The following is a 14,950-nucleotide window of genomic DNA, read 5'->3' as shown; positions in this document are numbered from 1 at the left end:
AAAGATGTTGAATAGCACTGGGCCCAGGACAGAGCCCCACTGGACACCCCACTGGTCACTTCTCTCCAGGAAGAAGAAGAGGAGCACTGTTTCGGAAAGATCTTAGAAATATTTGCTAGGGAGCTCTAGTGCAGTTCAGGAGAGTGGGAAGGTGGAAAGGGCAGTAAGTGGTAAGCCTGGTATTTCTTTTGACGGCCAAACACTGAACTTTGGGTGCATTTTGCAAAGACCTGAAAAATCAGAGATGCTCCAGAGCAGCCTGGACAGCGTTCATCTTCTCTGAATATGAAGAAAGCATAAAGACGGGAATAGAGATAGATATTTAATGTTCAGCAGTTCACAAAAATCATCTGATACCTGAAAGAGTTGACTTCCTCAGTTTTGGACAGGGTCATGGGTAAAAAAACCTTCTATGTCTGTGACTTCACATGTTGTAACTGCCTTCCACTACGTGGCACCCTCTAGATTGTTTTGATTATAACCCCCATTATCCCCAGCCAGCAAGCTCCTTGGCTGGGACTATGGGAGTTGCAGCTGGAACCGATCAGAAAAGCATAGCTATGTACCAAGAGTCGGCAGGCTTTGAATATATTTAATAAGTCATCTGCACTGAGGAAATAATGCAGCTTGACAGTACTTTAACTGCCATAGTGCTATCTAATAGAATCTTGGGATTTGTAGTTTTGTGAGGCACCAGCACTCTGACAGAGAAAGCTAAAGGCCTTGTAAAATTGCAAATCCCAGGATTTCATAGGAGGGAGCTACAGCATGTAAAGTGATGTCGAACAGCATAATTTCTTCAGTGTAGATGCACCCACAGAAGGTTAACAATGTTGGTTTGTTTCAGGGTGAGCAGCAACAAGGAAGGATGGCTCCACCATCGCAGATCAGAACAAAAAAGGAGCCACGCTGGGCATCTTATGATGTTTTCGTTCAGGGACAAAGCTTGTGAGAGGTGGGAGAGCCTGGTTTTCTGAATGCCCAGGAGCTCAGCCATAAAACCCACTGGGTTGTCCTTGGGCAAGTCACACGCTCTCAGCTTCAGGGGGAGGCAATGGCAAACCAGCTCTGAACAAATCTTGCCATGAAAGCCCCATGATAGATCTGCCTTAGGGTCGCCATAAGTCTGAAATGACCTGAAGGCACACAACAACAAAGGAAAAAGGAACAAGTTTCCTTTTTCAAACATACAACCCGTTTACTCCCTTGAGATGGGAGATATTAGCTAAAGCTAGCAAATTTCACAACTGTGTGGGTTGTGCAGTTGGCAACAGAACTTCAGCAATGGCTAGCCATTCCCTCATCTGGTCCAGCAATAGCAATGTCCACCTGAGACCAGCCAGTGCCAATGAGAGTTGTGTGTCTGCTGTGCGCCTTCAAGTAGTTTCCGACTTATGGCAACCGTAAAGTGAACCTATCATGGAGTTTTCTTGGCAAGATATGTTCAGAGGAGCCTTGCCATTGCCTTCCTCTGAGGCTGAGAGCATGTGATTTACCTAAGATCATGAAGTGGGTTTCATGGCCAAGCAAGAATCGAACCCTGGTCTCCATAATCCAACACTCAAACCACTACACCACGCTGGCTCGCTGGTTGCAAGCAAGTCCTTTTCATCTGGAAAAGAAAAAGGATCCCCCAAAGGACCCAACCCCCCTTGATCTTAGCTGATTTGGGCTGCTAAGGAGGTCCAGGTCCTGGGACCTCCACCACCACCACCACCACCAGCTGGGGAAAACATGGCTGCGTTTCTACCTGAAACCATGACCAGTCAGAATCAGCAATAACTCGACTAGATGCACCAAGGCTCTGATTCATAATAAACCAGCTTCTTAGGCTCCTCTTATGTGTCTGGAAGACCCCGATGGTAGGGAAGATCAGGAGTTTCCAGCAATGGCTAGGAGAATATCCTACCTAAAACCCTGAAAAGTTATTGCTGCTGGACAAGAGTTGAGAACACTAGGCCAGGTGGACCAGGAAAAGGTCCCTCTCTTCCTAAGTATGGCTCCGGAGGCTTTGAGGAGATTCAATCAGTCATGAGCCGCTAGTCTATGATCCTTTCGCAGGTTGCTCACAAGACATTGGAGTCTCTGCTGTTCCAGCCCAGCTCTGCTCTTTGGTTTCTCCTTGATGTGGCCACCAGCATCCTTGGCCACGTGTGCTACCAAAAAGTCCACGGAGGCTGCATGAGCTCGTACGTCGGGATGCTGGTGACGTTGACGGGGATGGAGATGACCGCCCACGGGAGGCCGTGCTGCTCCAAGGATCGCCGGATCATGTACCTACAAATGGGAATCAGGGATGGGAATTAATGGTTTTTTAAAAAATGATAACTTTTTTTTAACAGTCCCCTTGGGCAAGTCGCACAATCTCAGCCTCAGAAGCAGAAAACATGCAGGGGTAGCTGTGTTGGGCATTTAATAAATGCAAACAAAAATCTATCAGTGATACCTTTATTGGCCAACTGAAATGCACATTATACTTGTTGCAAGCTTTTGAAGCTCCATGGGCTTCTTCATCAGGCAAGGTTTGTAACATCTTGCCTAATGAAGAAGCCCATGAAGCTTCAAAAACTTGCAGCAAGTATATTGTGCCTCAGAAGCAGGTGGTGACAACCCCCTTCTGAATAAATCTTGCCAAGAAAAGTCTATATCCTTTTTAGTGCCAGCATGCTCTCATGTTTGAGTGTTGGACTACAAGTCAAGACCAGGGTTTGAATCCCTGCTCAGCCATTGAAACCCACTGGGTGTCTTTGGAAAAGTCACACTCTCTTTGTGGGTTCCTGCATGGCAGTATGAGGTTGGACTGGACAGCCCTTGTGGTCTCTTCCAGCTCTGTGATTCCATGATTCTATGACTTCCCATTAAAGCAGGAGTGGGAAAAGTTAAGTACATGGGCATTTGGAGTCCCATTTTTAGAAGTATTTTTGAGGGGTGAAAGAGTTGCATGGGGTGCAGCCCCCCAATATCCCAAGGAAGGCCAGTGTGGTTCCCACAATCCTTGGAGGTTGCCTACTGCTGCCATCAATTAATTCATTGCTGTGTGAAGGTTGGGACCCAGAACTTCTGAGCTCACCTTCTTGGGCTCATCTCATGGTACAGACCCTAGGCCACTTACCCATCTCTCCCAAGAAGGAAGAGGGCAGGGATGTCCGCTGTCCGCTGGGTGCTGTCCTGGATCATCTCGACATAAGAGCTGTCATTGTCATAGGCATTGTCAGCAATGATCACTGCACGGCCTCCATGCTCTTGGACAATGCGGGTCTTAGATAGGAATGAGCAGCCCCTAGGGGAAAGATGGTGGGAGTGCTGAAACTTAGACCGATATGAATGACCATTAGGCGCATGGACACCAAAGCTATGGGCATTTGAATTGAACGAGGCTATAGCACACTGACACTTCCACCCCTCTCTCATCGCGGATGCAAGGAGGAATTGCAACAGGAATCCTGCTTTTGACCGTTGCAGTCAGATATTGCTGGAAATTTGGAGGCGGAGGGATGTCAGGAATGTGCATTGATCAACAGGAGAGAGGACAAATGATGTTTTAATATTGTAATGGTTTAATTCTATTTTAATTGACACTTTCGCAGGTTTTTAATGCTATCGTGCTTTTAGATGGTAAGCCACTTTGCGTCCCAATTTGGGGTCGTTGAGAAGGGTACAAATAAAAACTGAAACACTAATGTGGCGTAGTGGTTTAGTGTTGGACTATGGCTCTGGAGACCAGGGTTCGTATCCCAGCTTCGGTGACCTTGGGCAAGTTATACTCTCTCAGCCTCAGGGGGTGGCAATGGCAAACCCCCTCTGAACCAATTTTGCCAAGAAAACCCCATGATAGGGTTGCCTTCGGGTCACCATAAATCAGGAATGATAATAATAATCTGTCACTCGCAGAGGCTGCTGCCTGGTACAACAGAATTGGAGAGGTCAGGCCAAGTAGTTAAGTAGCTGACCTAGGATCTCAGCCAACGTTGTTACCTGTAAAACAGCAGTGATGAGAAGCTCCTGTATTGCTGGGGTGGTCAATGTGCTCCGGGGTATAGCTTGAACTTTGAAACTACAGGTGTCTTTCCATATCCATGGATTTTTTAGCCACAGATTCAACCATCCACGGCTGGAAAATGGCCCTCCATTTTCACAGGGGATCTGTTCTGGATGCCCCTGGGAAAATGGAGACTCACCTATATTCAAGCCCTGTATTTTAGGCATTTTTATCTTTTAAAGTATTTGATATTTTAGCATTGTTTTATTTATTGTAGTAATTTAATCCTATTTTAACCTTATTGTTTTTGTATCTTTTTAACTGCATGGTGTTTTATAATGTTGTAAGCCATCTTGAGTCCCAGTCTTGGGAGAAGGGTGGGATATAAATAAATAAATAAATATAATAATAATAATAATAATAATTGAATTGGGCATGTGCCCACGAGCATTCATGGGACATGTACCACGTGCCCCAGGGGCATGTGTCATTGAAAGTAACAGAGGTTATCCCTCTGTGAATATTCAAGACCGCAGACCTCAAGTCCACAAGAAAGGAGGGGTGACTGTACATATAAATTCCAAAAAGAAAATCTTGATTCAGCCCTTTTATATAAGATACATCATCTTACCCTGCCATTGCATATAACAGGACTTGTGCATCCCTGGATTTTGATATCCACAGAGAGTCCTGGAACCAAACCCCAGTGGACACCAAGGGCCCACTGTACTATCCAAGCTACTTGGGCTTATCTCCAAAATTGGTTCAGCATCTGGGATAGCTCCTTTAAACTTCAGGCTAAAATCCAGAGAGGAGTCACTGCCCCACCAACAATGGAAACCAGCAACCTCCATCGTTTTGCTCCAACTTCTTTTCCATATGTAGCGGCACCAGCAAAAGAGCTTGGTGTGCAAAGAAACTCACCCGCGCTCCACCAAGGCGATCTGGCCATCAATGAAGACACCATTGTTAAGCACTCCACAAGCCTCTGGAGGGTCTGCTGGAACCAGGTAGATTTGCTCATACCTTGTGTTCTTCAACAGGGGAAAGAGAAGTACAAAAAGGTGAAACCACAGGCTGTAGAACATGATGAGAAAACACAGACCCTCCTTTTCTTTCCCCTTCCCGTCCCTGGCATTCTGTATACACCAAAAAAATCCTTCTCCAATTTGGAGTTGGACTGCAATGCCCATCATCCCCAGCCAGCATAGGACTACACTGATGGGAGATGAAAGGTTGGAGGTAGGCTGCACTAGAAACTATGGCCTTTGTCTGGTTAAGGGAAAAACACAATCACACAAATAGTTTTTTGTGGGTTTTTCAGGCTATGTGGCCATGTTTTAGAAGAGTTTTCTTCCTGATGTTTCACCAGCATCTGTGGCTGGCATCTTCAGAGATGCTGGCGAAACATCAAGAAGAAAACTCTTCTAGAACATGGCCACATGGCCCGAAAATCTCACAGAAAACTATGGATGCCAGCCATGAAAGCCTTCAACTCCACAATTACACAAGTTTTACAGCACAGTCCTTGGTTGCTGCATTGGCCATAAAACAAGCAAACAAAAACATCCAAACTCCATCTCTAGGTACAGATGGGGCCTCCCTTCTCTGAAATGCTTGGATGGGAAGTGTTTTGGATTTCAGCGTTCTTCAGATTTTGGAATAACTGCATAGACATCATGAGATCTTTGGGAGATGGGATCCAAGTCTAAACATGAAACTCATTTATGTTTTGTATACACTTTATACACATAGCCTGAAGGTAATTTTATGTGTGATATGTTTAATAATTTTGTGCCTGAAGCAAAGTTTTTGTATGCTGAACTGTCAGAAAGCAAAAGTGCCACTATCTCAGCCGCTCATGGAAAACGTTTTGGCTTTTGGATTATTTGTCATTTCGGAATTCCAGATAAGGGAGTCTCAATACCACTAATGGGTCAACGAAAAGATATAAAAATACATTACTCTAGCTTTGAAACAGAGTCCATGTGGGGTAGTGGTTTTCCTGTTGGACTAGGACTCTGGGAGACCAGGGTTTGAATTCCCATTTGGCCATTGAAAACCCATTGGGTGACCTTGGGAAAGTCACATTCTCTCGGCCTCAGACAAAGGCAAACTGCCAGGAAAACCCAATAATTGCCCGAAACATAAGTCAGAAACATCTTGAAGGCACACAACAACAAACTCTGAGACCTTCACAGATTATTTCATCAGGCAGAGATGGTAAAAACATCATTCAGAGGAAATAAAGTGACAGTGGTTCAGTTTCAGGATTTTCCTTATGCTTTGGCCAAAGCTTGTTGCTTTTGGGAGAGGACCACAATTCCCAGCATATCCCAGGTTTTGTAAGTGACATTTCAACATGGATTTTGTGCATTTGGGTTGCCCATAAAAGTATCACTGATTTGTGGGTTTTGGAATATACTTGCTATATGGCCAACACAACCACCCTTGGATATGATTACCAAGTTCTGTGAACACTACAGCAATAAGGAGTTGCAATGTCCAGGCAATGGGAGCTGCAATGTCCAGTTGCAAGGGACATTGTGGCTGGGAGTTGCAATGTCTAGGCTGACTTGTGAAGTCGAAAGCTTTCATGCCGGCATCCATAGTTTTTTGTGGGTTTTTTGGGCTATGTGGCCATATTCCAGAAGAGTTTATTCCTGACGTTTCGCCAGCATCTGTGGCTGATATCTTCAGAGAAACTGTAGAAAGAGGGTAAGGAGGCTCATTACAATCCATTACTCATTACAATCTGAAGATATCAGCCACAGGTGCCGGCAAAACGTCAGGAATAACCTCTTCTAGAACATGGCCACATAGTAAAAAAAAAAAAAAAACAGGGGAAAAAAATCTAGGCTGACAGTTGAATGGTCAGTGAAGGGCAAGTCACTCCTGGTGTGTTTCCCCTTCATGGGTTCAAATCCTGCTCACAGTGACTCCGGCATCCCACTCTGTTGGTGACGATTTATGCGATGAGTAATGTTTGTGACACCGCAGAGAGAAGAAGCAGATGGGAGGAACACACTTAGAGCAGAGGGGAAAACCTTCATCTTCGCATGTCAAGCATCCTGAACAAAAATAATTGCTGAGTTGGCAGGAGTCAGAAAACTGGGAAGTGTGCGGGGGAGACGTCTTCTGTGTCCTGTGCATAGGAACATCAGAGCGGGAAATAGATAAGTATCCCTTATAGAGCCCTTAAAGATTCCTAAAAGGCTGCATCCCCCCTGGGTTTTTTTTTTGGGGGGGGGATGATACCAAAAAGAAGACCCAGGCTGCATGCACACTGGAAAAATAATCTAGTTTGACACCACTTTCACTGCCATGGCTCCACGCTATGGAATTCTGGGAGTGGATGATGATGATGATGATGATGATGATGATGATGATGATGATCCTGCTTTTTCCTCCCAGCTTGGAACCCAAAGCAGCTTACAGTAAAAAAAAAAAAGTCATTAAAAATATGCAAAAAGAAACATTAAAATAGAATTAAACTAATACAGTATTAAAAGACATCATAGAATCATAGTGGAAAAGAACAAAATGCAGTTTAAAAGATTAAAATGTTCAAAAACAATACAGATGAAACCAAAGCTCTGGCACCACAATGAACTACGTCTCCCAGGATTCCATAGCATTGAGCCACAGCAGTAAAGTGGTGTCAAACCGGATTATTGCTGTAGTGTGGATGCAATCCAAGTTAATGGCTGTGGTTTGGTTCTCAGTGGAGTTTATCAGACGCGAGTTTTTGGCGATTTTTCCTGCCTATCATGCAATGTTAGCGTCATCAACGTTGCACAATAACGTGATAGTGCGATGTTCTTCCAGACACCATTCATTTCTATGGGAGCCCGTTGCGCAACACTCCCGTAGTTTAATAATAATAATAATAATAATAATAATAGGTTTTATTTATATACCGCCCAATCACTGGGAATCCGAGCTGTTTACAATAGAGGGGATAACAGACAGTTCCCTGCCCACAGGCTTACAATCTAAAAGACACGACACAAAAGGAGAAGGGAATAGTGAGGGAGGGAGGGAATCAGGTCCAGCATTCTTCTCTCCCTCTGAGGCCTGGACCAAGGCAGATGGACCGGAGGGAGGGCTCTTCTTCTTCAGGCTAGCCCCTGATGGTACTTGGCCAGCCTTCAGTTTAAGTGTCATTCTTCCCCTTTTGGGGCATTACGGGCAAAAGTGGAAGCCAGGCCATGGTCTCCCGTTATCTTGCGAAATGTGTTGCGAAATGGTTTGGTGTGGTAGGCAGCAGCGCAACGCAATGCTAAAGTTACTGACTGCAAAGTTCCCATGCTGCTGAGCTGCTTTTTGACCCCATTCCCTTCCAGTGGCCTTCCTTTTCCAGGACAACCCCCGGGGAGGGGGGGTGGCTCTGTCTTGCATGAACACCTAGGAGGCTTCCAATGTAAGGAACCCCCAGGGGTCATCCATTCCAGCCCCATTCCTCTTTCCAGCATGGACACCAAGGAGGCTGCCCCATTCCTCTGTCCTGCATGGACACCTAGTAGGCTGTAAATGAAAGGGGTCCCTGGGGGTCATCCATCCCAGCCCCATTCCTCTGTCCTGCATGGACTCCTAGGAGGCTGAAAATGATAGGGTCCCCTAGGGGTCATCCATCCCAGCCCCATTCCTCTGTCCTGCATGGACTCCTAGGAGGCTGAAAATGATAGGGTCCCCTAGGGGTCATCCATTCCAGCCCCATTCCTCTGTCCTGCATGGACACCTAGGAGGCTGTAAATGATAGGGGCCCCTAGGGGTCATCCATCCCAGCCCCATTCCTCTGTCCTGCATGGACTCCTAGGAGGCTGAAAATGATAGGGTCCCCTAGGGGTCATCCATCCCAGCCCCATTCCTCTGTCCTGCATGGACTCCTAGGAGGCTGAAAATGATAGGGTCCCCTAGGGGTCATCCATTCCAGCCCCATTCCTCTGTCCTGCATGGACACCTAGGAGGCTGTAAATGAAAGGGGTCCCTTTCCCCTCTCCCCCCCAGAAGCAAAAAGGTCAGGATGCCACCAAAACCTCCAAGGCGCATGCGCAAATATGTTGTTGCGAAATGCAAAAGACAAAAGGAAGGTGTGGGTGTAGTAAATAGTTCCGCAATGCGTGATTTTGCATCACGGAAATCGCAACTATCGCGCAACTTTCGCGCAACTTTTGCACAATTGTAGCGCTAACATAACGTTACAGGGGAATGACGGAAAGGCAAGCAATGCGGTAAGACATTGCGCGAAACAGTCATTTCGCAACGTTCTTTACACTTCCTTAGCGCAATTGCAGGGTCCAAAACTTGAGTCTGATAAACTCCATACTTACAAATACTCCCCCGAAATCCTTAGCCGGTGTGGCGGTGAAGATATAGCGGATGTCTCCAGGGCTCAGCACTTGGAAGTAGAGATATTCTTGGATGCGTAACGCTGTGAAGCAAGAAGGCAAAGAGAGAAGGCAGAAGGCATGAGATCCAGTGGCAATGAGTCAGTGGCCTTTTCTCCACAAGTTAAGCATGGAAGCACTTTAGCAGACTGTCTTAAAAGAGTGAGCGGGGCAAATGTAGTGTGAACCACGCTCCGCTGTTGAATCGATCCATTGATTCAGATCGCAAACCAATTTATTTGTAAGTGGGAATGAGGCCTCATTTTGGCCATGGAAATGGACTGGATGACCCTGGGCAAGTCACACTCTCTCGGCCTCAGAGGAAGGCAAGTGCAAACATCTTCAGAAGATATTTTGTCACTAAAACCCCATGATACGTTTATAGCAACCTTAGGGTTGCTATAAATCAGAAACAACTTGAAGGCATAAAACAGGAACAGTTGTAATGGGTTCTTGGTGTCCATTGGGGTTTGGTTCCAGGATACCAAAATCCATGGCTGCTCAAGTCCCATTAAATACAATGGGGTATTATTATTGTTATTAATATTACTACAGTGGGCCCTTGGTATCTGCTGGGATTTGTTTCCAAGATCCCTTGTGGATACCAAAATCTGTGGATGCTCAAGTCCCATTAAATACAATGACACAATAAAATTGGTGTCCCTTATATAAAATGGAAAAATCACGGTTTGGGTTTTGGAATGTACAGTATGTGTATACGTGTGTGTGTGTGTGTGTGTGTGTGTGTATTGAATATTTTCAAACTGTGGATGCTTGAATCCGTGGATACGGAGGGCCAACTTTACTTTTGCAGAAAGGGAATCTCAAATAGAGGAGATAGTACTGTATGTGTGTACCCTTCAACTGTCCAGACTTGGTAGAAATAGTCCCAGTTTATTGTCTGTCATCTCACTTTTCCTATTGCATTTTAAAAATGTACTTTTCCAGTTGCATTCCAGTCTGACTGCAATCTGCACTTCAAAAATAATGCATCCTTAGTAATATCAAATGCTGTCATTGTGCAGTATGCATACGCCCTGCATCACATTCTAAAACTGGTTTTATCTCTCTTTTGGCTTCACTTCAAATTCAAGGAGGTGTGGCGAATTTTCCATTGGAAATCTCTAGCCACATCTCACCTCACCAGCTTCACCTGGCAATGGGGAGTGACTGTGAAACTGGTTTCAAACTGGATGGTAAGGAGCCTCCTTACCACCTTCCTACACAATGTGGGTTTTTTTACACAGAGATCAGCTAAAGTGGAGCAAACAAGTCAAACTCTGCCATAAAGTGCTGGTGCCTCACAGAAACTACACATCCCAGGATCCTGTAGCATGGAGCCATGGCAGTTAAAGGGGTGTCAAAGTGCATTATTTCCACAGTGTAGATGCACCCCTAATCTGCAGTTTCCCTGATGATGCATTTACTCTTTACAGTTGTGTGGTGTTGCATGCCTTCAAGTCATTTCCGACTTATGGAAACCCTAACAGAGGGTTTTCTTGGCAAGTTTCTTCAGAGGGGGTTTGCCTTTGCCTTCTTTTGAGGCTGAGAGAGTGTTACTTGGCCAAGGTCATCTAATGATTTTAATGGGTGAGCTGGGATTCGAACCCTAGTCTCCTGAGTCATATAGCCCAACACTGAAACCGCTACACTGGCTCTTAGTGCTACTAATTCTTGCTCAGGTCACCCAGTGGGTTTTCATGGCTGAGCTGGGATTCGGACCCCAATCTCTGGAGTCATAGTCCAATGCTCAACCCATTACACTATGCTGGAATTTCTTTCCAAAACTGAGAACTAATATACTTAATCCCCACCCCAAAGATAAAATTTTGGGCAGGACCAGGTTATTTTGGTTATTTTAAACGGAATTGTTTGGCCTGTTAACAATTCGTCCAAGACTGCCAAATAATTGCTAAGCAATGAAAGCAAAGCATGTGCTCCATTAAGCCGAGTGAAGCTCTCCAAGCGTGTCTTGGGGATTATGGAGCGCCAGGTTTCTTAGGCAGTTGCCTCCTAGGTATTGATGCAGGTGTCTTTCACACTTCACAACTATAACATTGTGATAGCACTTTAGCTGCCATGTCTCTGTCCTATCGAATCCTGGGATTTGTAGTCCCACACCCTCAGCCTCCAGGAAAGGCAATGGCAAAGCTCCTCTGGGCAAAGCTTGCCGAGAAAACCCCGTGACAAGTTCGCCTTAGGGTTGCCCTAAGTTGGGAACGACTTGAAGGCACACAACACAAAACTTTACAGGCTATTTTTTTTAATTGGCATTGCATGCCTGTGTTGAAGGCACAAGAGCAATCCAGGCTGCAATGTATTGTTTGACTGGCCACTTGGCAACCTTAGTGCACCCATGTTCATGTGCCCCCATGTTAAAGGCACAAGAGCAAACCAGACTTCAATGTTCTTTATGTGTGGTCACTTGGCAAACTTCATGTGCCTATGTTCACATGTGCTAGTGTTAAAGGCAAAAGAGCAAACCAGGCTGAGAATTTCTTTTTGACTTATTAACTGGCAACCTTCATGCACCTGTGTTCACATGCACCCATGTTAATAGTGCAAGAGTAAACCAGGCTGCAAATTTCTTTTTGACTGGTCACTTGGCCACCTTCATGCACCCCATGTTCACATGCACTCATGTTAAAAGTCCAAAAGCAAACCAGACTTAGTCAGTTGGCAGCCTTCATGCACCCATGTTCACATGCGCCCATGTTAAAGGTGCAAGAGCAAACCAGGCTGAAAATTCCTTTTTGAGTGGTCACTTGGCAACCTTCATGCACCCATGTTCACATTGTCCCATGGAAGAACCATGTTGCTGTGTTGCCAAATCAAGGGTTCCCATAAGCCACGAGGGGCCAAGGCGAGATGTTTAGACCAAATCCTTGGCAGGGCTGCAAAAACTCTGACTACTCCTGGAAGATTCCTGTTGCGTTGCTCCAGAGTCTGTGGCATGTGGGCTTGAAGTCCCAGGTCTATTTTTAATCCTGAGCTTTCTGCTATTTTTTGCAGCATGGCAGCAGCTGGTTGCCTGGAATGCAGCCCGGTTGGCATTGTTTCCAGTGACTTTTCTTCTTATACAATCACGGACCAAGTCTGAAATCCGGGGGGAATCCAAGGGCAATGTGGCCGGGAGGAGGAAAGCCAAGGAGTTTTATGTCTACCTATTGACTTTGTGGCCAAGAGACCAGTCCAAAAGAAATTCGCAACCTGGTTTGCCCTTGCACCATTAACATGTGTGCATGAGAACATGGGCGCACTAAGGTTGCTAAGTGACCAGTTGAACGGAACATTGCAGCCTGGATTGCTCTTGTGCCTTTAACATAGACATGCAATGCCAATTTAAAAAAAGCATGTAAAGTTTTTGGGCAAGTGACCCTCTCTCAACCTCAGAGGAAGGCAATGCCGACAAACCCCTTCTAACAAATCTTGTGATAGGTTTGCCTTAGGGTTGCCATAAGCTAGAAACACTTGAAGCCACACAACAACAATAAAGTTTTGTGTCACACACTAATGAACACATAGAAGAGAAAGAGGGACCCAAGGGGTCATATAGTCTAAGCCCCTGCCATGCAGGAATACACAACTAAAACTCTCCCAAAAGATGCCCATCCAACCTCTGTTTAAAGTCCTCCTCCGAAGAAGAACCAAAGAACCATTGGATCCGTTAACAGTAGTGATGATGCATGAGAAAACTTTGATCATTTTCAGAACAAATGGGAGGATGCTGATTGATCACATGAAAAATAAGAGGGGTTTCATAATGATTTTGTGGGTTTTGAAAAGAGACATATAAGTAGAGATTTTATTAAGTATAATATATCTATCTCGTTCTTCCAATATTTTAGAAAGGGTTATTTGAAGTAATGAATAGACTTATTAATAATTTAGAGGGAGTTCGACTCCTTTTATTATTAAAGAACAATAGTCAGGTTTCCTGGAAGCCGTTGTCCCGTTCGGTGCATTTGTGCGCATCTTCGTCTTTTGTTTTTGCTTTTGGGTTAGAATTGTTCTAGACAGTGTCCAGAGTTTAGGAGTTTGGGGTTGTGTTTTTGTTTGGTTGGAATTTAGACGTGAAATTTCCTATTTTTTTTAGATGTAACAAATAACTGGCACACAAATAACAAATAAAACAAATAAAATGACACACACACACACACACACGTGTCATTTTATACTGTTTTTAACAAGCTATTTGAATTGTTTTAAAAAATTTATTGTAAAACCTTTCAAACTGATTTTATCTATGAGACGCCTTGGGTCCCTTCCTGGGAGAAAGGCGGCATAGAAATACAGAAATGAATGAATGAATGAATGAATGAACAAACACTTCTTTGGCTGCAATGAGAGATAAGTCTGATTCATTTCAGTGAAAGCTTTTTGTGTGTATACTGTATTTGTTTCGCATTTTTGCAAGCCAGTTTTAATGTTGTAAGACCGGTGAGTCTAAGAGAGAGAAAAGAGAGGTGTAAAGAAAGCGGAGAGGAGAAGGAAAAGTAAACAGAGCATGGATGCATGAAGGCTGCCAACTGACCACTTAAAAAGAACATTGCAGGCTGGTTTGCGTTTGGACTGAGTGCACATGGGTGCATGAAAGCAGCCAAGAGACCAGTCAAAAAGAAATTCACAACCTGGTTTGCTCTTGCACCATTAACACGCACACAAGTGAACATGGGTGCATGAAGGTGTCCAAGTAACCAGCCAAAAAGAAATTCGTAACCTGGCTTGCTCTTGTGCCGTTTAAATGAGTGCATGTGAACATGGGCATAGGAAAGTTGCCAAGTGACCAGTCAAAACAGAACATGGCAGCCTGTATTCCAGGACTAAACCTCTTTGGATTTTCTTCTTGTTCCACCTTTTCCTCTTCTTCTCTGTTTTCAGTTTCTGAGCCTTTCTTTTTGCATGCGTGGGAAAAGGCTCAGAGATTTCTTTTTGCATGCGCAGTGCCTGCCAAGGGTGAAAAAAAGGCTCAGGAATGGGGAAATACCCCTAAAGACTTCAAGCATGAGCAGCAAGAACTGGACTTTAGGGCAGGAGCATGCTAAGGTGGCATAATGTTCCTCCCATGCAAGTGTGGGTGCTTGCTATGCTAGCTGATGCTCCAAAGTGACAAGTCCAGAGATGGTAGTGTGCGATTGCAGGCTAAAAGAGCCCCAAGCCCTTAAAAGCCATGGGATGCTTACCGTGAGCCAAGGAGCCAAAGCAGAGCAAGAAGCTGGCCATCCATCCAGGCCAAGGGGGCACCATGGCTGGGATGTGCCACACGGTTGTGCCACAGGGTCCCTCTCTCAAGCTCTTTCTCTGTGCCTCTGGATGTGAATCATGCACCCAAATCTCTCATGACAGAAGGAGGGGAAACCCACCTCCGGCCTTACCTCTCATTGGACAAGCACTAGAGCATCAAGTGATGCCATTGGGAAGGGGTTTTGTCAGTCATGTGGCTGTCACAGATGGGGTTCTCGCGTTGGGCCGTGTGCCTGCCTTTCCAGTGCGCAGATCATCAGGGAAAGCTTGTGGCTTGCTTCTTAAAGGCATGGGAGCGAGTGCCACAGCAGCATCCCTTTGTCCTGGTGACAGATCT

General features: G+C 45.2%; 1 protein-coding gene across 1 annotated transcript; it reads right to left on the bottom strand.

Annotated features, from left to right (window-relative positions):
- Positions 1 to 2,062: 2,062 nt before the first annotated feature.
- PRADC1 (protease associated domain containing 1) lies at positions 2,063 to 14,700 on the bottom strand. Its single transcript, XM_089526411.1, has 5 exons — positions 14,553 to 14,700; positions 9,313 to 9,413; positions 4,904 to 5,013; positions 3,113 to 3,280; positions 2,063 to 2,277 (listed from the first exon to the last, which is right to left on the bottom strand). Exons 1-5 carry the CDS (start codon positions 14,614 to 14,616, stop codon positions 2,157 to 2,159), a joined length of 564 nt encoding a protein of 187 aa, XP_089382537.1. The 5' UTR covers positions 14,617 to 14,700; the 3' UTR covers positions 2,063 to 2,156.
- Between the last annotated feature and the right edge of the window lie 250 nt (positions 14,701 to 14,950).

Source organism: Sceloporus occidentalis, unplaced genomic scaffold (genome assembly GCF_023333645.1).
Source record: "Sceloporus occidentalis isolate IW3139 unplaced genomic scaffold, rSceOcc1.0.p SCAF_5, whole genome shotgun sequence".
Taxonomy (NCBI): domain Eukaryota; kingdom Metazoa; phylum Chordata; class Lepidosauria; order Squamata; family Phrynosomatidae; genus Sceloporus; species Sceloporus occidentalis.
The sequence above is the reverse complement of the archived record's forward strand: the minus strand, read 5'-3'. Positions and strand labels throughout refer to the sequence as shown.